The following is a 22,975-nucleotide window of genomic DNA, read 5'->3' on the forward strand; positions in this document are numbered from 1 at the left end:
CGCGATCTACTAACTGGTCTATCGATCGAGTCTTAAATCGAGAGGAAAATTCAAGAAATGGATGAACTACGAACGCCTACTATTATGATTAAAATGATTGAAAACATTTACGTTAAATGTCGAGCGTGATGCAAGAGAATCGCGAAAAAATGTAACGCGTCGTAAAAACATTTGATTTTCAATTTGATCCATGTTTATTCGAATCGATTCATCCGACCGAAAGTTATATCACCGGTGGAGTAAGAGTCAATGAAAATACAAAAAGCTCGGGGTAATTTTTAAACGTGCATATAAAGCCCCGAGGGTTCCACTGTATATTTTTTAAAAATATTTTTCTTCTCTTTTTATTACCAGTATTCATAAATTCACCTCGACCGCGTGCACCTCCTGGCTTTCTCTTTCCTTTTTACTTTTTTTTTTTTTGTTATTTTTTCTCTTTTTAACAAATAAATCAGAATATAATAGCGGAAAGAGAAAGGGTGGAAGAGTAGTTACGTTTTATCTTTTACAGTGATTCGGTCGGGCGGAAGGGGGGATAGAACAAAAACTAATTTTGTTCGGCAACGAAAACGGGAGAAAAATCCAATTGATCCGCTACGTTTTCCTTTAATTTATTTGGATAATGCATTAGAACACGTCCTCTCAATCGGCGAGAATTCGAACACGCATCTAACGTTAATTCAATGCTGCAATAGAAATTCGAGTACCGTCGTTAAGGATCTTCTATTAAACTTGACCTTTTGACGAGCTTTCATTTCTTTCCCAATCGTAAATCGTATTGGCATTCGTTCGATATCTCTCGAAAAATCCTCTTCTACTCTTTCGTTTATTTTTCTCTCGATATTGTTGGAGAAATTTCTTTTTACGATTCTTTTCGAATGGAATTTACTTCTTACGTATTCAATCTCGTCATGCGAGTGAATTTCTTTCATATAAAATGTCTTCTCTTTCTTTCGCGTTTGCTTTTGACCTTTCCACGTTGAATTCCCTTTTTTTCTCGGAAGGCGAGGAGAAAAGAAAGAAAATGTATCAATACCTTCTCCCCCCCCCCATTGTATTCGTGGACGCGCGTGGCAGAAAAAATAATAAAAAGGAAGGCATGAGAAGAAGGGACCGAACGAAAGGCAAACGAAGACAGAAAGAGGAGAGCTGAAAAGGAAAATGACGAGGAACGTGTCTCTCTTTCTGTCTTCCAGGCACGGCCGAAAACGACGCGGTTCAAGCCCTCCTGGCCAGATACCTTCAGAAACGTCTCCAAGGTACTCAACTGTCGACCCTGCCGCCACCAGCCGTCATCTTCAACTCTCGTCATCGGGCCAAAGTTCGTCAGGCCGGTGCTCATCAGAAAACCTCCAACACTGCTGGATTAACTCGTTACAAGGATACTAGGAAGAACAACAAAGAGGACTACGTGGACGATGATTACGTGGACGATCTTCAAGGGTTCGAAGACAGCGATAGGAGTAGGACTAGAATCGATCTTCTTGCTGGTAAATCCTTCCTCGTCATCTTCATTTTCTTTTTATTTCTATCCGAACCAACCCAACCATTTTTCTTTTCCTCGTACTATTATTAGTTTACTCTTTTTACTCTTTCTCTCTCTCTTGAAAAACACGCAACAGGGTAAGAAAGAAGAAAAAGAGAATTGGATGGAACTAGGCTGATAGATAGCCCGCAGGAGTAGGCGATAACGAGGATATGCAGCCAGATACGAATGCACGCGGCGTTGACTTTCATTCTCCTCTCATCGATTTTCTATCTTCCAAATTCTCGCTCCGAACGTGTATCCTTCTCTTTGAAGGGAAACAAAAAAAAATGGGAAATAAGAGTGTGTCCACCTATGTTGATTTTTCTTCTTCTTCTTCTTTTTTTTCTTTATTCGCGCGGATCTATTTCCTCGAAGAAAAATCGTTTTACTTGAAGGGCTTTGAGAAAAGCAGAGAACAGTAATTTTATTCGTTGATCTCTTCTCTATCCGCGGGATACCACCTTGCTAGAGATTTTTCTTTTCAATTCATTTTATTTGTTCATCGAGTGAATGCCTTTATCGATCTTGCGTAAAAATGCCACGTGATTCATATTTCCTTCTTTTTTTCTTTTTCCAATTGCAACATATCTAGGAGCTGTCAAAATTGTTTTATTATTTTGTTACATTACGATGAAAGTAGAAAAATATTGAATAAGTCGATGTGTGAAAATATTAGGGATGCATAATATATTCCATTTTCTGTTTCATCAAACGTGTGTACGCACATAACGTATCTAAAAGAATCCCGTTTATTCGCGCACGTCCTATTTCCGTCGGTCGCATTCTCTCTTGTCAGCGTTTTAAACGACCACGCCGGAGACGTACGTTTACCGAATCGACTTGCTCAAACTATGAAATACGTATATCTATGTATATATATATTGTACGTGCAACGGATACGCGCGACATGACTTTACTGTAACGTAATACGTAAAATATGCGGACAAGCATATGGCGTGTCCGCGTGCGTCCACGTGTACACATACACACACACACACAGACACACATATATATATATATATATATATATATATACCTATAAGCGAAAGCAGTCCGGCAATACTTCCCGTTCAAAGTATATCTGCTATTTGCGAGTTTATTCTCTAACGTCATACTTCTTTTCCAAACCCTACCTATTTGTTTCGATAAAAGATCTGAGGGATGATCTACGAATCGAAAAAATACTTCAATGTCTTTTGATCTTTTGATATTTGTGATTATTATATGAGTATCTCTCTCTCTCTCTCTCTCTCTCTCTCTCTCTCTCTCTCTCTCTCTCTGTGTGTGTGTGTGTGTGTGTGTGTGTGTGTGTGTGTGTGTGTGTGTGTGTGTGTGTGTGTGTGTGTGTGTGTGTGTGTGTGTGTGTGTGTGTGTGTGTGTGTGATTTCGTTATTTGAACAAAAGCTGTCAAGGATTTAATCGAGTACAAGAGGGCTTTGATATCAAACGAGCTATTCAATATGCAATCGGTTGACCAATCCAATCGCGAATACACGCGTGACACGAAACATCCGAATCACGCGTGCTTATTCTCTTTTGTATTTCATTTCTTTATCCTCTAGAAATTTTTCTTATTCAAATTCTTTCACCGAAGGGTTGATTCGAAAATTGCCATCGATATTCCTCTTTTTATTCTCCCCTCTCTTTTATTTCTTTACTTATCACGTAACAACGCTCTATTTTTTTTTCTTCTTCTTCCCTTCATCTACCTACCCTCCTACAAAAGTATTGCATTTTGATGGGAAGAAAAGAGTTCCATCAAACTTGGAACGAATAATCCAGCAGCAATGGCCCTCTTTTTTCTTTAACTCTTTTCTATTTGACGATGAAGAAAGAAACGTAGCTGTAGATCAGAAATTGACAAACACTCTCGGGGTATTTGGGTGCTCGCGGCAATACGAAGCAACGATAAGGGGAGGAAAAGGAAAGCAAACTGAAAAAATAAGCGAGAGATGGCCAATAAACGAACAGAAGAAGTATGGAAAGTGAAAAGAGAAGATGGAATAGAAAATGAGAGAGACAGGGATAAGAGATATCCAGTTGAAATTTGAAACGAGAGGAACAATCCTACCAATATTCTGTTTCATTTAAATACAAAAAAGATCCAAGCGCAAATAATTCACAATATACAAAAATATTTGGAGATTTGATTTTGAATGCGTGTACCCAATACATAGAATTTGAAGCAAGCGTTTCAATTATATTTCGGGGGAAGGGGGAAGGTTTATGATAAAGTTTAGTACGAGCGTGTCCCGAGTAAATGTTTAAATCAAGTTTAATTTGGTAAACGTTCCGCGATATCCGAACCCAACGGGGGAACGAAGGTTCGAGTACAACGTGAGTAATTTTAGCCGACAAACAGCGACTTTCTGCTCAAGAGTTTCCAAACTTCTGTTTGTCTTGATAACTCGCTAGCAAAAGTGAGAGAGAGAGAGAGAGAGAGAGAGACATGAAGTGGAAGAAGGGAGACAAAGAAAGGGAAGTAGAAGGCATAGTTGAAGGAGGCAGTTGCAGAAGCGACCTCGATGTATACGGTTCGTATAAATAAGACGAAGAGTACTGGTGGCTTCAAGTTTTAAGTGGAACTCCATAAAGGTTCCAATAAAAGAGGTGGAGAAGAAGGATTGAGGGAGAGAGATAAAGAGAGAGAGAGAGAGAGAGAGAGAGAGAGAGGGAGAGAGAGAAAGAGAAAATGTTCAGCATCGTCGAGCATAATCACCCTTCTTGCGCGAACTATGATCGAGATTGCAAATGTGTCTTTAAGGAGAACATTCCTGTCGATGTGAGAGTGTATATGTGCATGTATGTATCTGTGTCTATGTGTGTGTGTATTTTAGACGTTCTAGCATGATGGCATAATTCACAAACGTCCTACATGGTGTTTGGCGAAAGCATCGGTGCCGGGGATAGAAGGAAGGTCTCTCGCTCTTGTTAGCTACCACTTGATAATCCTGAAGCTCTGGATATGCAACCACGGATGTTGCTCCCGAGATGGTGCTGGCGGTAATGGTGTTGGATGCATATGCGAAGAGACCCTGCAAAGCATTAACGTGTTTGTCTACTTCGGGCCACCCATTCTGTGTGTCTTTGTCAGAGACCCTATTCTACCATATATAAATGTATCTCTCTCACTCTCTCTAACGAACCCCATCTTACGAACGCTTGAGCGCCTCGTGGAAATAATTAATGGTTATGCTATTCCATGTATGACGATTAAACGTACATATGTATATATACTGTATGTAGCCATGCTCGCGATATACTCGCTAATCGTTCTAATCGTGCAACGAAACTTTATCTTCAATCTGCAAGTAAAACCTTCATAGATTTATTTCGCTACGTAATAAAAACTATATTTTAATTACAGATGTAAATTTCATACGAACTTGTCAATGATTCTTTAGGAAACCCATTAAAAAAGATAAAATGTTTTATCTCGTAGACCATTTTTTCTCTCTATGAATTTGATTTTTATTGATATCCACGAACCAAAGTTGAAATTGTAAAAGTAAATTGGTCTTCCCATCGAATCGAATGTAAAAACCATGACCGTGGATCTTTAATGCAAATACATATTCAGTATTTCCAATCGGGAAGGATAAATCCGGAGAAATGTGCGCTTAAATGAATCCAGTTTAGTTTGCCAAGGACGGCTGGCTCGGGTCTCGGAGAAAGTGGTTTCGCTGGACCGTGCGTAACGTAAATACGTGACCACTCTTTCTCTATACAACCTTTTGCTAAATATTTCATTATATTGCTTACTATTAATTTCCTTTTAGATTCGAATAGATGAATAAATTTCCGAGATGACTCTCTGTGATAAATATTCGAATTCATTTAGCGATGCACCTCTATAAAAATAAATGAAACGGACAAGGATGGAACACCCGTGTGTATGTATTTGATCGTGCATGTGTTTCGTTCAATAAAACATTGTCCCTGATAACGCCTCTCGACTTGTGTGCTCTCTTTTTCTCTATTTTTTTTTTTGTTCTTTTTTTTCAAAAAATTTCAAACGATATCCAAGTCTTTTCTCAATTATGAAAAGGTCGATGAACCAAAATTTTTTTTAACCTTTGAAAGAAAGGAAATATCGATTTGGAATAGTCTCTCGAAGCCTATCGTTCGTTCTCTCATTCGTTCGATATTCATGCGTATACGAACACGCGTCAACAAATTTGCTAATTAGCTGTCATCGGAAAACAATGATAGCTGACATTTTTATGAGTGTCGTTGTGCTACTAACGAGTAGACCAAACTTTCTTTCTGGCGTATCATATGCACGTTCCTTGTTTTAATCGAAAATCAATGTTACCTCGTAGGAAGAACGGGTTTTTATGAAAATCAAAAAGCAAAAATTGAAATAAAACGAATTTCTCGTGTAATAAAATACTTTCGAAAGTCGAAGGTCGAAGAAGAAGAAAAAGAGAAAATATAATTGAAGAATTCGAGATGATCGGTGGGTGAGAATATCATCTTTGTCCTCGAAAAAGAACGGAACGAGTTTTACCTGTAGGGAATGTTGTATCGATTGGACAAAAAGTGAGATGTTTGTCCAGTTAAAGAGGAGAGCCTCCTCTCTCTCTCTCTTCCAATGCCTTTCTAAGCAACCAACGGTGCACGCGATTGCGAAAGATCCCTCCGTGGAATCTCAACTTTCATTTTCAAGCGTTCGTCCCGACTCTCTCGCGACGTTTCACGAGCGCATGCTGATACACGTGATGCTGAGAGAGAAAAACTCTTAAAACGCTCTTCCACCACTTTCGGAGATGTAATAAAATTGCAAAATATCCCGTTTAGTTGGAAGAGAGAAAAGGATTCGTTTTCTTTCAATTAGTCGGCAAATTTGAGGTCACCGTGTCCCGATCCTGATAGTTCTGACCGAGGCCTACATTCCTTCGCGGTGTGTTCACTTGGCAAAACACGTTGCGAAAGAATCCTGCAGGCTATTCCATTCTATAGAAACAAAACGAGCAATCAATCGGCCGCGCCGGTAATGCCATGTTATATTACTGCTTCGTGGATTTGTGTGGTCAATGTTCTCTCGCGCGACAGTAGCCGTTGCCTTGATCCTTGAGTGCCCTCGAGAATATATTTTCTGTTTCTTTTTCTTTTTCTTTTTCTTTTTCTTTTTCTTTTTCTTTTTATTAATATTCCCTAACTTTTAACGACCTTTTCCAAACTTCTCTTCTAGACATATTAAATGGATATAAGTGTCGATACTACTGATATCGTTCGGAACCGTAATTAACGACGGCATTTTTTTTTCTTTTTCTTCTTATTTTTAAACTTTACAATCGATACACTCGCCTCCTTGCGATCAGTCATCCGTGAAGTTCGCTAATGGCTAAATAATAAAACTTCGAACATTGATACCCATTGGAAAAGAAAATATTCGATACACGACTCCAATACGAAAGAGTAATTCTTTCTTGTCATTCAAATATAATTCGAATTCTATCTCTGTAGCTTTATTCCGGCCAGTTTTCCATCGAATATTCTTTGATAGAATCTCTCTATTCCGATCAGCGCGGCACACATATATGTACCACCTACACGCGTCCTGCAGAGGGTTCAATTACGGAACGTCACACGGACAGAGGCGTCGAGTAATCTCGGTACAAATCTCATCTCATGAATAATTCGCTAGGTGTGTACCCCTTGTTGGCCGTTTCCTATATCCTGCGACTTTTCATGAATGTTGTATCGACGATGCTTAGTTTTCTCTCTCTCTCTCTCTCTCTCTTTCTCTCTTTCTCTCTCTCACACATGAGCATCTTTGTCGCAGAGAGCATTAAATAATTTTCTTTGCACGTCGCTGACAAATCTCTCTCCCTCGTGTGCGTATTTGCGTGTATGCGTATGTACAGGGTTCGATAACATTCGGGTGGTCTCTCTCGTAGCTTGCACTCATGAATAAATTTATATCGAACGCTTGCGTTTGTCGTGCGAGCAGTCTGTAGAATGGTATGTTTCCAATTCGAACGCAATTAGGACTTGTTTCGTTTACAGTTACCACGAAACATAATTTCCTTGCTACGTTCCATGTTTACCAGGTTTCTTGGCTTTTACATAAAATTCGAGCTGGTAACAATATTACGGAAGGAAGGGCCAACCAACACCCGTGCGTTATTTCGAGCATGTGCATCGTACCACCGATACAAACAAACGTTTTCTCTCTCTCTCTTCACTTCGCATGATATTTAACGAGTGAAAGTAAACGAGTATGCCGAATACGTCGAAATGACTGCTTCGCTCTTCTTTTTACTCTTACAATATACTCTTGTAATACATCGGTTATTGCAACATTTACCTGCAACATTTACCTGCAACATTGCTCGTTATATTCTTTTTTCATTTTCATTTTCATCTTCTTGGTAAGCGACGACAAGCGATTTACTTTTCAAATTTGCACGTTTCTCTTCGTATCAAAATAAGTGTTGAGGAAAAACGCGTGACGTTTTAACATCTAACATCGTTGTCTCCTTTCATAGTTTTATCGGATCGAATAACATCCCTCTCGTCTTCATCATCTTCTTCTTCTTCTTCCTCTTCTTCTTCTTCTTCTTCTTCTTCTTCTTCTTCTTCTTCTTCTTCTTCTTCTTCTTCTTCTTCTTCTTCTTCTTCTTCTGTTTTCGTCATTGTCTTCGTTCTCGTAGAAGCTGTACTCTTGGATAAATAAAATGGTTGCGACGCTAAGCAAATAATTGTATTACGTTGACAGACTCAGGAATATTTATGAGACGTCAGAGAACTGTCTTTCTCGTTCTACGGTAATAAACTTTGGAGACTGTAATATTTTGTCGAAGTAAAAGAAAATGCTCGACTCGTAAAGAGATCGACATCGCAAAATATTTCAAAGTGCCTTCCTTAAGTTCGTTAAGGCTATGGACAGAGCATCTTTCCAATTCGCTAGAATCTTTCCTCATTGTCGGTTAGATAGATCTCCATGACGTCAACTTATAATATCGTATTTCTCATTTTCATATAAATTCGTAAAGTTTCTCGAAAGATCGTATAATAAGATGGGAATAATATTTTCGAGTATATTTAATACACGTTTTATTACTACAATTTTTCGTATTATATATATATATATATATGATAATGACTAATATTAAACAAATATCATAGGTATAAAGATAAATAGAAAAAGATTGAAATTAAAATGGTATTTTACATGCGTGAAAGTAAGTAATACGTGTTTATGGACGTATGCATGTGGGACGGTTCGCGTAATTCGCATCCCATTGGGGAAGCAAGATGTTGTAGAAGCCGGTTAAGGTCGGCCAGTGTAGAATCCTAATTGAAAAACGAACGTCGGAGCTTGTGATCGCTCAGTTCTTCGTCGTAGTTTGCCTTAGAAGGTTGATCGTGCTTGGAACCGGCTATAGATCGATACTCTCTCACTCTCTCTCTCTCTCTTTGCCAGAAATCGAAATTATAACCAAAGGGAAAAGAAATAAACCCTTGAACTCGTTCGTACTCCGGTGCATCTCCTTACATTCGTCGAAGGTTTTGGCAAGGTTAAAAGCAAAATACTTTAGTGGTGAAAAGGTCCTTCCAGAGTGTGTTCGTATTCGGTCGCTCGTAGCTACCACTTTCACTTGGGACGGTATTTTCAGAGGGGACAACGGCGATTCGATCGAAATATAATCGCACTTGTAACCCTACTACTATTTTACTTTCTAAGATTTCGTGCAAAGCAAACACAAATTTGTCCGTAGAAAAATATAAAAGGACATTTCTCGATACTTACATTTACGTTTACATAAAAACGGTGATGCAAAGTTTAGATAGCGAGAGAGAGAGCGAGTAACAGCTGGCGAAGTAAACACCAGAGGTCGAGAGATATCTCCTCTCATTCGGAGTTACACGCCTCTCGAGTATAGTTCGTGCGTCGTAAGTCGCAGAGTAACAACTCTCGTTTTCCTTTGAAAACGTGACTGACCCTCTCCACGTTCTCTGCATACATGTGCATACGGTAATTGCATAGGTAGACGCGCTTCTGCATTTTCTCTTTCTTACGCGTTTTCCTTCTACTCTATCAAGCGTGTGTGTGGTGCGTAAAAGAAGAAGATTCAAAGAAGAAAAAAGAAAGCAACCAACCGCCATGACGAAGAGGAAAAGTCATTTAATCGTCCCACTACTCGTTCTATTCGTGGCTTCCTTCGATGCGATTTCTGGCAGACTAAACGGTACGTTGCACCTTGCCAATCCTACTTTACCACTTTCTCTTGCAAACCAGAGAAAGAAAGAAAGAAAGAAAGAATGGAAGATAGAAAGAGGGAGAGAGACGAGAGGCGAGTAAGTATATAGGTGTCTCTTTATCGAAACTTTCCTCGGTACTGCAACGCATTCCCAATCTTTGATGGTAGATTAGTTTAATGAAATACCTCGAAAAGATTACTTTGCTCCCAACGAACTTTTAACCTAGTCCTACAATGTCCTATAACTCTACCAATAAAATAGCTTTTCTCTCTTTCTTTTTTTTTTTTTAATCTGTTTTTTAATAGAAGAAAAAGTAGAGACAGACAATGTTAATTTTAAATTTAAAACGAACAACCCGTAAATTTTCATCATCGATTTTCTTTTTCTGTTCCCTTGGGCGTTTGAATGAAAAGAAAAAAATTCCATTCTCTTTTTTTCTACGATAAACGGATCTGATCCAGTTGCCGTCCTTTCACTGACCGTGATCGTTGAAAGTTTGTAACCTTGGAATTGGCGACGCAGCCGTGTCTATACAAAGAATACGACGTCGGGATCGAATTTTAATAACCTTTCGAGTTCATCGGCTCGAGCTAAAATCGAAGGTTTTTTTAATGCAGAGAGAGAAAGAGAGAGAGAGAGAGAGATCGTTGCACGTCAGGTTAAAAGCGTAGCAGACCGAACGGCCGGCCGTTTACCTTGCGTTCAACCGCACCTATTCCGCAGTCAGTGCAACGCAACGATTTGCAACGGCGACTCGCTTCGCATAGCGGAAGTGCAACGGAGCTGCGCCATCCCCTATCCTCCCCATCCCTCATTTCAATCCTTCTCATTTGCAAAACTTTCCTCTCGCGACAGCACCGAGCTTAACGACTCGTGTCCCAAACTTGAACTTTAATTTTTTTCATAAAAAAACCAATGACAAAAAGTTAAGATCACGAAGAAAACGTTAAAAACGAATGTTAGTTTATGGTAGTTTATTATAAAGCCACAAACTTGTTCGAATGGTTGGTCGGCCGATTATATGCATCCTATATTTCTATCGGTTATGCGTTTTACGGTATTACACGGATAACCTCAGAATGGCCAGCGATTATCTCGTTCATCGCGTTATCGCTCGTTGCGGTCGAAATCCATCGATGTGTGGAACGCGCTAACGCATAGGCGTACTTCATTCGCGATATATCGAAAATTTATTTGGTAAAACCTTTCGAACGGGTCGAGCCCTTCCAGTTAGTACCGGCCATACTACTAGAATAGAAATCACTGTATTTAGTAGATATATGGATAGATAGGTTTGTAGGTTGCTAGGTAGATAGGTAGGTAGGTAGCTAGCTAGCTGGGTAGGTAGTAGGTTGATATCTAGAACGTAATTTTACGTTTGCATTCTGCTAATGGGTATTAGCGGTGGTAATATTCGCGATATCGCGTTCCTCTTGGTCCTCTTGCATGTACCTTAAACGGATATTTCTGTCGCAGTAAATCCGTCGTGGGAAAATTTGTAATGGCGCGTACTGTGCGTTTATAGCTCTAATTGTGACGTGTGCACAGACCGTAAACGACCACTAGGGTCCACCATCGTCTAATGGTACGCGTTGAATTTATTACAATCTCATTACTATCATCTCACCTTCGTAATATCTTTTCTTTTTCTTCTTCCTCTTTCTCTTTCTCGTCTTCGATAAATTCTATCAAATAAAATAGAATAAAATAAAATGGAGAAAATAGTTTTCATTAATGCGAGAAACGCGTTATCGGTGTTTCGCTAAGAAAATTCCTTCTCTCGCCTGTTCTCTCGTTTTCCTTTATCTCTCTTCAAAGACGACGAAACGCAGCTCTACGTTAAGAAGAGGGTGTTACAATTCCTCGTTATTCTCGTACAGCCTCTTCTACGAAATGCATTCAATTTCTCGACGATGCTCCAAGGGCTACCTTTCTCTCTCTTTCTCTCTCTCTCTCTCTCTCTCTTTTCTTTCTCCGTCTGTTTCATTCGTCGTCGACTTCGTTCCGTTCCTAAGGGGGTAGAGGTTTCGTCGAATGAAGTCTGGAAGGGACGATTCGTGCAAAATAGGAGAGAACGTCTGCTACCTTACAAAGTACGCCACGGGAAATGACGTTTGCGGATAAGGAGAAATTTTCTCGAGAAATAAGAAGAAGAAGAAGAAGAAGAAGAAGACGAGAGGAAGTAGTGGAATAAGAAGAACGAAAGGGTGCGAGCACTCTCTTCGGTGTCTTCTTGGATGGCACGTACGTGCGATAGTAAGCGTTACGTAAAGTCTCGAGTATCCTCTCTTTCTCTCTCTTTACTTTTTTTTTATTTCTCTCTCTCTCTCTCTCTCTCTCGCTTTCCATGAAGAAGACCATCCGTTCATCCTTTAAATATCAAACTAATTATCTTCTTCGTGTACTTGCCATCCCTCCCCGTTATCTTCTCGGTGTATACACATTTACCACACACACACACACACACACACACACACACACACACACACACACACACACACACACACACACATATATATATATATATATATATATATATATATATATATATATCATCGTAAGACTTCGTAACGTAGAACGCAAGAACCAGCTTTCACAATATTCCAAAGAGCGAGTCACGCTCGGCGTTACAATGTTCTAACCACGGCATGATTTTCCACCTTGCTTGCTGCTCGTGGCTGGCCTTGCTCAAGGTCGGATCTCGGAGAGAAATTTATACTTCTCTAGCGCATTTACGATCGACGACCTTCCTTTATATGACACGTACTTCTCGCGTAAACGCATACTTGCACCTCATAGAATTGATATTAAAACAAATCCTATATAGTTTTAATGAAATGTTTGCAAAGGCGTCAGAAGGGTGGGTAGACGATGCAAACGTGTAGGTGGAGACAGATAGGTCATTCATTCCTCGCAATGGAACATTAATAAAAAAGAAATGACGGTAATTTGCATAAAGCCAAGTACGTCGAGCTCATCTTTGTCTATTCTCGTTTCGAAACGTAACGAACCGAGCGAGCGAACGAGATGATAAAAGAGGATGATAGCTTTTTATTTCGTTAGCCTTTCTCTTCTCACGTGGCCGATCCACGTGGCGCGTAGAACGAGCAAAGTAAAACGAGCAGACAACCGAGGAAAAGCCTGGTCTTCTTCTTCTTTCTCCTCTTATTCCAAGAGAACTCTAAACGCTGAAAATAAACGCACCAACGCTCGCTCGCTCGCTTGCTATTTCGCTCAGCCGAGCGTACGTGAAATATTCACGGTACTGGAAAAGAGACGTTAAGTTCAACCACGTTGGGATGCGATTCTGAACGATACGATGCAGGAATATCGACGTGGAATATCGACGACCCTACGTTGACGCTTATCAACATTCTTTTTATTTTTCTATTTTACTATTTTTCAAAGTAATCTACTACCTGTCAAATATTAACGATAAAATGAAGATAATGATCGATTTCATCCTGATCAGTTTATTTTCGTATGACTCCAAGTGTCGTAAAAGTCAATAACGTTGAATGCAGTATTAAAATAACAAATTTACAAGTAATCATTTGGTCGGTCGTTTAGTATCAATTGCAGCGAGAAAAAGGTTAGCATTAGAATGGATGGATGGATCTCTCTCTCTCTCTCTCTCTCTTTCTCTCTTTTTCTCTCTCTCGTTTCGAAGAGAAAGTTTCTCCTCTGATTGAAGAACGCCGTTTCCTCTCCCGACGACTCGGTGGTTCTCCGCGTTGTTGGATGGAAATATCGAAGAAAAAGAATAAACATTCAAGCGGAGTTTAATATCTTTATTGAATAAAAACGAATCTGGAGTTTGTATTTTACGTTTGTATAATGTTTCGTGCATGGAAAAAGAATGAAATTGTGCGAAACAAAGTTCGAACGAAGCCCGGTTTGATATAGTTGGATACAATAAGAGAGAACGCGAAATTATTCCGATTGAATACAAGGACGTTACTTTCCAGAGCGCACTTTTTGCATAATGAAGGCTCAAGGCGACGTATCTAAAAGCGTAAAGGACAAGACAGGACAGGGAAGACAGCAGGAACGTTGTCAGTACCGTTGTTGATATTCGAGAAACGAAAGAGAGACGGCAGAAACTTTTTTCCAAATAGAAAAAAGAAACTAGCTTAACTTTGTTTTTTACGTTTCGACCAAACACCCTTTATTTCGGAGAAAGCACAGGAAGCTTCTTCTTCCGAAAGAAGAATTCCTTTTCTTGAGATGATAGAAAGAAAGAAAGAAAGAAAGAAAATGCAATGTTGGTTGTCTTGCAGGACTCGTCCGAACGAATCGGAAGGTTCCATGATTCTTCGAGCGAGTAACGTCTTCTCTCCTTCTTTCGTCCTGATTTCGCTTGGATAAATCCCACCCATCTTCCCCCCGGACTTTTTATTTTTATTCTTTTCGTTCGGCAACTAAACGCTAAAGATGTAAACTTAATCTTTAACCGAAGATGCTTCGCTTCACGTTCCCTCCCTTGAAACGTTAGTTCCGTCTATTCGGTCAAGTGGTTCGGAAAGAGGGGAGAAAAAGTTGGATAAACAAACTGGGGAGGGGGGTTTCGATTTATCGAATTTCGTTAATCCTTGGCCGTGTGCGAATTCCTTGAAAATCGAAAAAAATGAAAAAAAATAGTAGCACTGGTGGGTGGGTGGATGGGCTTTTAGATGAACCAAAGCTCGCTCTACCGAAATTAAAAACATCCACGTACTTTTTCCCTTATTTTATTTTCTTTTTGTTAGATGTACAACAACAAATCCTATAAATGGAAATGAAAGTTTGGAGAGCGAAGGACTATAAGAAAAAAATTAGATTTTCGTCGCGCGTAGCAACGTTCTTTCTAATTGCGATTCGGCAATGATTCACGAGAAAAAGAGAGAGAGAGAGACAAGGAGAGAGACTGGCTTTTGCTGGGTTTTGCTGGGTTTTGTTGATTGATGTTGTAGAGGATGGCACAGAAGATGGTACAGAGGATGGCACAGAGGATGACACGCACGTGCGCGCTTACTCGTTCGCTTCTAGTTTGCTTCTAGTTTGCTTCTAGTTCGCTTCTCGCTCGACTCTCTCGACCGAGTCAATTCCAGTCGATGGCAGCCGTTTCCATCGGTGGAGGATTGAAACCTGTCCCTTTCATCCTTCGGAAAACGAATCGACCAAGCGGAACAGAAGTTTCCCCGAAATCGTTTAAAGTTTGAAGAAATGCTAGGCAGACAAAGATGAAGAAGAAAAATCGAATATCTTAATTTCATATATTTCCACACACACACAAGGCTAAGATCTTCCAAGATTTTAGCGTGCACTTACCCTAACATTTTGCTATACTCCTACCCATTGTTTGCGTCTTGGAAATTAATTACGCCAATAAGGGAAGAGTTTTCGGGTAACTCGAAATTCGCGGTTTCGCGTTATATGTTTAGAATAATGAGAGAGAGAGAGAGAGAGAGAGAGAGAGAGAAAGAGAGAAAAGGGGGTGTAGTAACAGACGAGGGCAAACTCGGCTATAATTCGATATTTCATACGGCCTTGGGAATTTCGTATCGACCTTACGGAACTCGATTTTGCAAATTCAATCTATAAATTCGTATAAAATGAATGGAAATGCAATTTATGCGTTATTTAGCATTGACTAACTCATTGTAACTAGTATGTAATATTCCCTGACCGTAAATGCAATCGTTTTTAACGCGTATCAGTTCTCACGATTCGGTTAACCATTCGATTTCGCGATATTTCTCTCATTTTGATTAATCCTGTTTGAAGAATATATCAAGAAGATTTGAAACGATGTAAAGTAGAGAATCTCTGGGCGGAAAAGCAATCGCAAACGATACGCGAACGTACGAACGAACGAACGAACGAGCTATTTTAAGCTCTGATAATGGTTGCTCGCGGATTTGTAAATCGAACCGATGGATTTGGGTCGATGGTATTGTAAATGCGGTATTGTGTGAAACAACTTGTTCGTAGTACGTGCGTACGTATGCACCAACCATGCTAAAAAACATCCATGCTAACGTGGTACAACAAGAGAGAGAAGAGAGAGGATACACGCTGGGAGCAACGACGCGTGCCTTCATTTTCCTCTTCCTCTCAGTCAAAGTTGGAATTTTCTGACATAAGAGTATACGTAGATCTCGTTCGTGAAACAAGCTTTACAGGAATGTTTAGAAACTTCTCTCTGTCTTTGTACGTCCTCTTCTCTCTCTCTCTCTCTCTCTCTCTCTCTCTCTCTCTCTCTCTCTCTCTCTCTATTTTATTCTCTTATCTTTCCCACTCGAAAGAGAGAGAGGAAGAAAACTCTATGCTCCCCCATTTAACCACCACGAGAGCTAGTAATTACGAGAGAATTTAATTACAATTTAACCGTCTTTAAACGGACTTAGACCCTAAACGAGTACTCGAAAATGCGTTCGTCCTTCCACTCGTTCAACCTTTCGAACGCGTTGCGCGTTCTTTTCATCTTCGCGTACACTCGCAGGAATTTAATTACCGATGGACGGAAAATCGGTAGCAATCAAGTTTTCCCAAGACGAAGAAGTGCCCTTCGAATGACTATGTACCTATGTATTAGTACAACCTTTCCTCTTTCTCTCGTACATCGTCGAGCTCGTTAAATTAAACCCTATCGCTTTCCACTATCCAAGATTATATCGAAGACCAAATACGTTTCCTTGCTTAATACGGAGGAAGAGAGAAAGGTCGTCTTAATCGATCTACCCCTATTCGACCCTTCCCTCTAACCTTCTTACCTTTGCTCTCTTCCTATCTTTATATCGACGCGACGATCTACTATCCTAAAGTGCACTTATTCTTGACCATAAAGAACCGATCGAATAACAAGTGGAACAGGAAGTAACATCTCGAGATGTCTGTTAGAAAATTTCCTTGAATATTAATGCAACGATGCAATTACTAAAATATGCAATACACCCCTTTTAATTATTACCTTTTTTTCTTCCTATTTGATAACCGTTTTCGTGAAGATTCAGGCACTTGTTGGCCATGGTTGTTCTTTTTTGTTTTTTTTTTGAAGGCACGCGTTAACTCGCTCGATTTAATCCCATTGGAGATAATCTTACTCAGGTGTCACGACCGTTGACTGCGGTCGAACGAACACAAATTCGTTCAACGTGTTTCTCTAACCTATGCCACGAGAAAAGAAAACCTTTTTAAGATAGAAAATTGCTACCATTTTTTACCACTTCCTATTCGTTTAATCTTTCTTATTCTTCTTCTTCTTCTACTTTTTCTTCTTCTTTTTCTTCTTCTTCTTTTTCTTCTTCGAAGATTCGAATCACGGAAAACTTTATCAAAGGGAATTCCTTGTATCGGGGAGAAATAAAAGAAGAAAAATAACCAACATAAGTCTCTCTCTCTCTCTCTCTCTCTCTCTCTCCCTCCCTCCCTTTCTCTTTTTCGATTAATTTTCTTTTACACTTTTGTCTTTTTAGATCTCACATGTGTGTTGCTAAATAAGTAAAATATTTGACAAAATTCTGTTTGAAATGATAATCCGTTAATATATAAAATAATATTGGTATAAACTATATTACTTTAAATGATTAATGTAAAAGTTTATGAGAAATGGTGAAGAAATTCGATATTCTCTCGGAAACCGGTACGGTATAGAGAAGTAACTTTTGGAGGATGCAATTTACCCACAGTTGTTATATATAGTATCCTATAAAAACTTTCATTTCTAACACAATACTGTGATATAAATTAATAAGAAAGAAAGAAGGAAAAAAATGGGGATATACGCATAGATAGTAGAAGGTGTATACGTCATCTTCCTCCGATCCTTTCTTTGAAGAGCTTTCCGTGACTCGCCTTTTTATTACGCAATTGCAATTCCAAGCATGTCGATCATTCGAATACTACACTAAGCTCGGCCAAAGCGAATTTCCACTTTTGGATAAAGGGGTGGGAGGGAGAATAGCAAGCATTCTTTTTCATTATTTTTCTCTGTCTATGTTTCTTCTGCATGCTGATTTATCGAACCGTATTGGATCGTTTATTTTTCAAAACGAATAACATATGCACAATGAAAAAATGTTTTTTATTATTTAATGGACGACATACTTGTTTTGTCGGACAGGAAAAAGTATTTTACATCGTTTGATGTAATTTTGAAAATCATCCGAGTATTTGTATACGTCTATGCTTGTACGGAGATAATCGCCGTTAAATTAAATTGAAATTTAATCGTCCTCTTTAAAGCATTTTCCGTCGTAAATTAATTACAGATTGGCAACGTAGATATCACGCATAGAATCAAGCGTAATTGATACTACAAGCGAATTTTCGTGCTTTTCAATTATGTATAAAACGAAAATAATAGTGATATTCGAAGCATACATGTATGTACGTATATCTATGTACTATAACCCACCTACAGATAGTCCCCATTTTTATGATTCCATTCATTCCTATCTGTATTTTTCGTAACATGAGAGAGCGATACTAAATAGTAATAATTTTAAATAAGAGATGAAATTGATTGATGTTATATCGTGGCAGAAAAAAAAATAGAAAGTCGGGAATGGATAAAATGGAAATTCATAAGGCTGGAATTAACCGTACGTCGCAAACGACGAACGTGCATCTCTTTGAAGTCAAAATAATACTAACAAATAACGTATGAAACAATTTTCATGAATTCGTTCGGACGAAGCATGCAGTCCATCGATTTCGATCATATTTTTCATTGAATGAAAGAACGACGAATGTACGATTTAGGTAAGAGATCGTAAAAACTTTTCGGTCTTTCGCCATTGCATTTCTCACGGTGAAAGCAATAAAATTATGCGAATGAGAGACAAGTCAGTCCCAAGAAAGAAACTTTTTCTTCATACCACTTTCTCCAATAATCTTCGATATCGTATAATTATAATTTGCTTACATTAGTTTTTCTCTCTGTTTCAGATGACTGTCCAAATTGCGTGGACGAACAGAGCAACACCTTGAGCACTTCGAGATGGACGATGCCGTTGCTGAAACTTGGGGAGAAACGATACTACCTGGGTATATTTTTCAAGGTAAATCGCGTTAGTTCGATTTAGCTGTCGCGTTCTCATCGGTGTCATCGCCCTCTAAAGAGAGGAGAGCCACTACGAACACGCTCTCCAGCCCATCCGAACTTGATTCGATTATTTCCGTATCTCTAAGCACATCGAGTGACGCTTCACGGTGCATAGAGTAATATACTCCTATACAACCACAAATATCTACACGATATTTTATCGATCTTTCTCAAGTCCACATGCTGTCTACTCGAAACTTTTCATCCCTTCTATTATAAATATTAGTCACAGTACATTTCTATTATATTATATACGAGTATTAATTTAAACAATTTCAAACTTATTAGGATTAAACGAACGTACGCTTTTTACGATGGGAATATGTTGAGATAGACAACAATTACTTTTGTTGAAATAACGTTTATAAAATGTTTTTCTTCACTCGGTAAGAGAAATTCTACTCACAGGTTTCCTGCATTCATAGAGTTAGAGGTACATTAGATTTTATATAACGACTATTGCGACGTTATCGCGTATTCATAATTCGAACGAATGACTTAAGAAATATCTTGACTCTTTCGTAACTAGTATATACATATATATATAAGTTCATCCGGAGATGCATCTCGATAGACTCTTGAGTACTTGATAATCGGGCGCGTCCTCCGTAATGTGTTGTAACCTATAGAAAATAGGAAAAAACTTTCGAAATGGTCGCGTGAGTCTATGTGGAGACGTTTCCACGTTATGATCGTTCTTAAAGGCGAATAGGATAGAACCCAACTTCTATGTGAGCTACCAAGTAGATACATATGTACTTTTCGTAGAAACACCTATCCAAGCAGCTGATCCAAGCAAGAAAGAACGTGCCACTCGAGAGCTCGTAAAATTCGATCGTCTTCATGGCTAATAGGAAAAATTGCAAAGGTTTTTTTTTCTTTTTAAATCGTTTGGTAATGTTTTTCACAGGCAAATTGGTACAGAGCGTCGCAGTACTGTCGTTATCATGGTATGCACTTGGCTAGCATAGCATCGCAAGAGGAAAACGATAGACTGGAGAAACACATCAAAGATTTTGGCCTTGGACACGAACATTTCTGGACGTCTGGTACCGATCAAGCGGAAGAAGGAACCTTCTTTTGGATGGCCAATGGTCGGCCAATCACATTCGAGAATTGGAACGTTGGCGAACCGAACAATTTTCGGTCGGTAACATCTCTCATTTATTTGTAATCCTTTAAAAGTATAGCACTTATTCGCTTAAACTTCCTACTTCCTCTTTTTCATTTCTCGATCGTTCTTGTTTTCTTTTGTTTTTTTTTTCTTTTATAGATACGAGAACGGCGAAGAGGAACATTGTTTGGAATTGTGGAATAGGGACGGTAAAGGGTTGAAATGGAACGACAGTCCTTGCAGCTTCGAAACTTTCTTCGTCTGTGAAGTGCAGTGAGGGAGAGAGAGAGATTGGGTCGTCGTAACATGAGCGATAACAACCCACACACGCGCACGTACACACATAGACGACGACACATGTTAAAGGGTAAGAAGGACGAATAGGATAGACGTCGAGGAGACGTCGAAAATGGAAGTAGGAAGGATGGAAAGAACGAGAAGTCTGTCAGGCAATTTTCAAACCTCCTTCGAGCTAACCCGGTGCCAAAGGTTTTCCCAGGAATGTGTGTAGTCAGTCCTTCATCGATCACTTTGGTTTCGTTTACGCTTACGCGAGGCGGCGTACGGAAAGAAGGAGAAAAGAGTGGAATGGGCACTTCCAAGGAAATCTATGGAGAAGAAAAGAGTTTCCGAATTGACCGAAAAAACAAACAAAAAAAAACGTCACAGGATGGAGAAGTGTTTTATTGTCAACGTCGTGCCAGGGAAGTTCTTATCGTGTATTTTTTGGTGTTTTCACGTGTTCAACGATCCGTGTGTGTATGTGTGTGTGTAAAAAAAAGTGCGTGCATGTCTCGTTGGTTTTATTTTATTCTCTCTATTTTTTTTTTTTTTTTTTTTTTTTTTAATTATCGTCAGAAGGTTATTCTATTGACTCCACTTTTTGTACGAAAAACCTTCGAAAGAAGAACGTTAAAGTTAGATGAACGATGAGAAAAAAGAAAATGAAGAAACTAATCGGGCCATCGAGAGCCCCACTCATCGTTCGACGTTTCGAGTTATCGAGTTATAATTGAAAAACAAAAAAGTTTATTTCAGCTAGAAGTAAAGTTTCTTGCTGAACGCGAAGCGAGATGCGTCGGTCACGGTTACATTATTACACGATTTTTAGTTATCCTACATACTGCTTTTTTTGTTTTCCTATTGTCTTTAATTAAGGTGAGATCGTCAAAGAAATAGATGACGATGATAATAATGATGATGATGATGATGATGATGATGATGATTATGACGATGATTATTGTTCTTTCAGGAAAAGAACATGCTGGGAATCGTTTTATGTACATATGAAATAGAAACATGCGAATGGATAGATACTTGCTTTAAAAAGCATTGCTTTTGCCTTTCACCTTACCCAAACTATACCTATATATATATGTATGCATGCATGTACAGTGCATAGACGGATACATATGTATATGCATATAGTATATGGACGAGTTCGTTCGATGTAGCAAATAAAATCCAGACGTAATGACAAAACAATAATGGTCGCTTTGAAAGTCCGAATTTTAGCCATCTCTCGTGGTTCGCGGACGAGTTGAAAAAAATATTACGCCAGTAACGTTATTCTATTTTTTTTATTTTTTATCAGCGAAAGCATACTAACGAACGAACGAGATGGAGATAGAAAGAGAAAAAGTGCGAAAATGAGAGAGAGAGAAAGAGAGAGAGAGAGAGGTGGATGGATGGATGATGGGTAGAGCGTGGGAAGCCGAACGAGTTGGCGAATAAAATACAAGGCGACCTCCTGTAAATGCAACCTCGTTGTATTTTCATAGGAACGCGAGTTGTAATTTAAAGCATCGCTCTATGAAGCTACGGTGAAAGAGTAACGGTCCTTTTTGAACTTGAATTTGTGCGCACTCCCGACGAGCCTCTCTCTCTCTCTCTCTCTCTCTCTCTCTCTCTCTCTCTCTCTCTCTCTCTCACTTTTCTCTTTCGCCTATTTTTTAATCATTCGGGATGCGGCACGTATCCATCGATGGTCAAAAAAAGAAAAAAAAAACGCTGGACAGGATCTAATTGGAGAAGTTACGGTGGTTGTTTGTTTTTTGCTCATCTCGTCCGAGTTCTTCACGAGCAAAGGACAAAAAGACCGAAGAAAGAAACCTCCTAACGAAATTTCGACTCCGACGCGCGCTAAAAATGGAAACACGAGGATGAGTTTGGGGTGTTACGTCGACGCTAGGAAAGGTTTACTTCCCTCTTCCCCTCTCAACGACCGGATTGACAGAACCAATTAGTGGTTCTGTCGATTTTTCGCTCTTCCACGAGACAATGCACTAGGGAGAGGCACTGAACCGAGCAGAGAGAGAAAGAGATAAAGAGAGAAAGAGAAAGAGAAAGAAAAAGAAAAAAACAGCTACGATATTAACGAGAGTAACGTCCTCGATCTGTCTCTGTATCTCCCACCGAAATTTTTATATCAAATTTCTTAAAACTTTTCAATTTTTTCTCAAACGGAGTTAACCTCTGGTACGTGACGTTTCAGTTGAAAATGCGTAATAATAATCGTCGGGGGAAAAAATGTCATTAGCGTAGGTAGAGAAGCGACGATTCGGCTGATTTTATTTAGTAGGCAATAAACGTGAGTTTAGGAGAGATACAGGTGCACTTTCATACGAGTCGTAAAGTATATAAATAACATAGAGAAACTAAAATACATACGCGCTTCTCCTCCTCTTCTTCCTCCTCCTCCTCCTTTTTCTTCTTTATATTCGCACGACTCGAACTGCAATTCGGAAGGCAGGAAATCTTTCCCATGTGTCGCCTACCAACCCTTTTTTCTCTCTCTCTCTCTCTCTCTCTCTCTCTCCCTCTTTCATAGGATTACTGCAAGGTATTCCGTACGTTGAATACTGCTCGCGCGAGATGGTACCGAGAAGAAAGAAAATTCAACTCGGATTTCCCCGGACGTTTTCCCCTGACGCGCACTTAAAAAGATTTAACTCGAGCGTAGAGACGCGTCCGTTTAACCCAACTCTTAATTTAATCCTTTCGTTCCGCTTGAAATCTTCGGCGAACAAACGAC

The 22,975-nt window shown here is 39.3% G+C and overlaps 1 protein-coding gene across 1 annotated transcript; it reads left to right on the forward strand.

The window, feature by feature from the left end:
* Positions 1-249: 249 nt before the first annotated feature.
* On the forward strand, positions 250-21,270 carry LOC107067665 (uncharacterized). The gene is made up of 5 exons (XM_089179285.1): positions 250-271; positions 1,170-1,490; positions 18,671-18,783; positions 19,738-19,973; positions 20,101-21,270. Exons 1-5 carry the CDS (start codon positions 250-252, stop codon positions 20,216-20,218), a joined length of 810 nt encoding a protein of 269 aa, XP_089035411.1. The 3' UTR covers positions 20,219-21,270.
* Positions 21,271-22,975: the final 1,705 nt, after the last annotated feature.

The sequence above is a fragment of the Polistes dominula genome, unplaced genomic scaffold (genome assembly GCF_049000335.1).
Source record: "Polistes dominula isolate Pdom_NZ unplaced genomic scaffold, Pdom_raw_medaka contig_373, whole genome shotgun sequence".
NCBI lineage: Eukaryota > Metazoa > Arthropoda > Insecta > Hymenoptera > Vespidae > Polistes > Polistes dominula.

Excerpts from the sequence above, each read along its gene's own strand:
- LOC107067665 (XM_089179285.1), top strand. The coding sequence starts at position 250 with ATGAAAATACAAAAAGCTCGGG. Across the intron at positions 18,784-19,737 it reads ACCTGGGTATATTTTTCAAG|GCAAATTGGTACAGAGCGTC; the intron begins GTAAATCGCGTT and ends TGTTTTTCACAG. Across the intron at positions 19,974-20,100 it reads GGCGAACCGAACAATTTTCG|ATACGAGAACGGCGAAGAGG; the intron begins GTCGGTAACATC and ends TTTCTTTTATAG.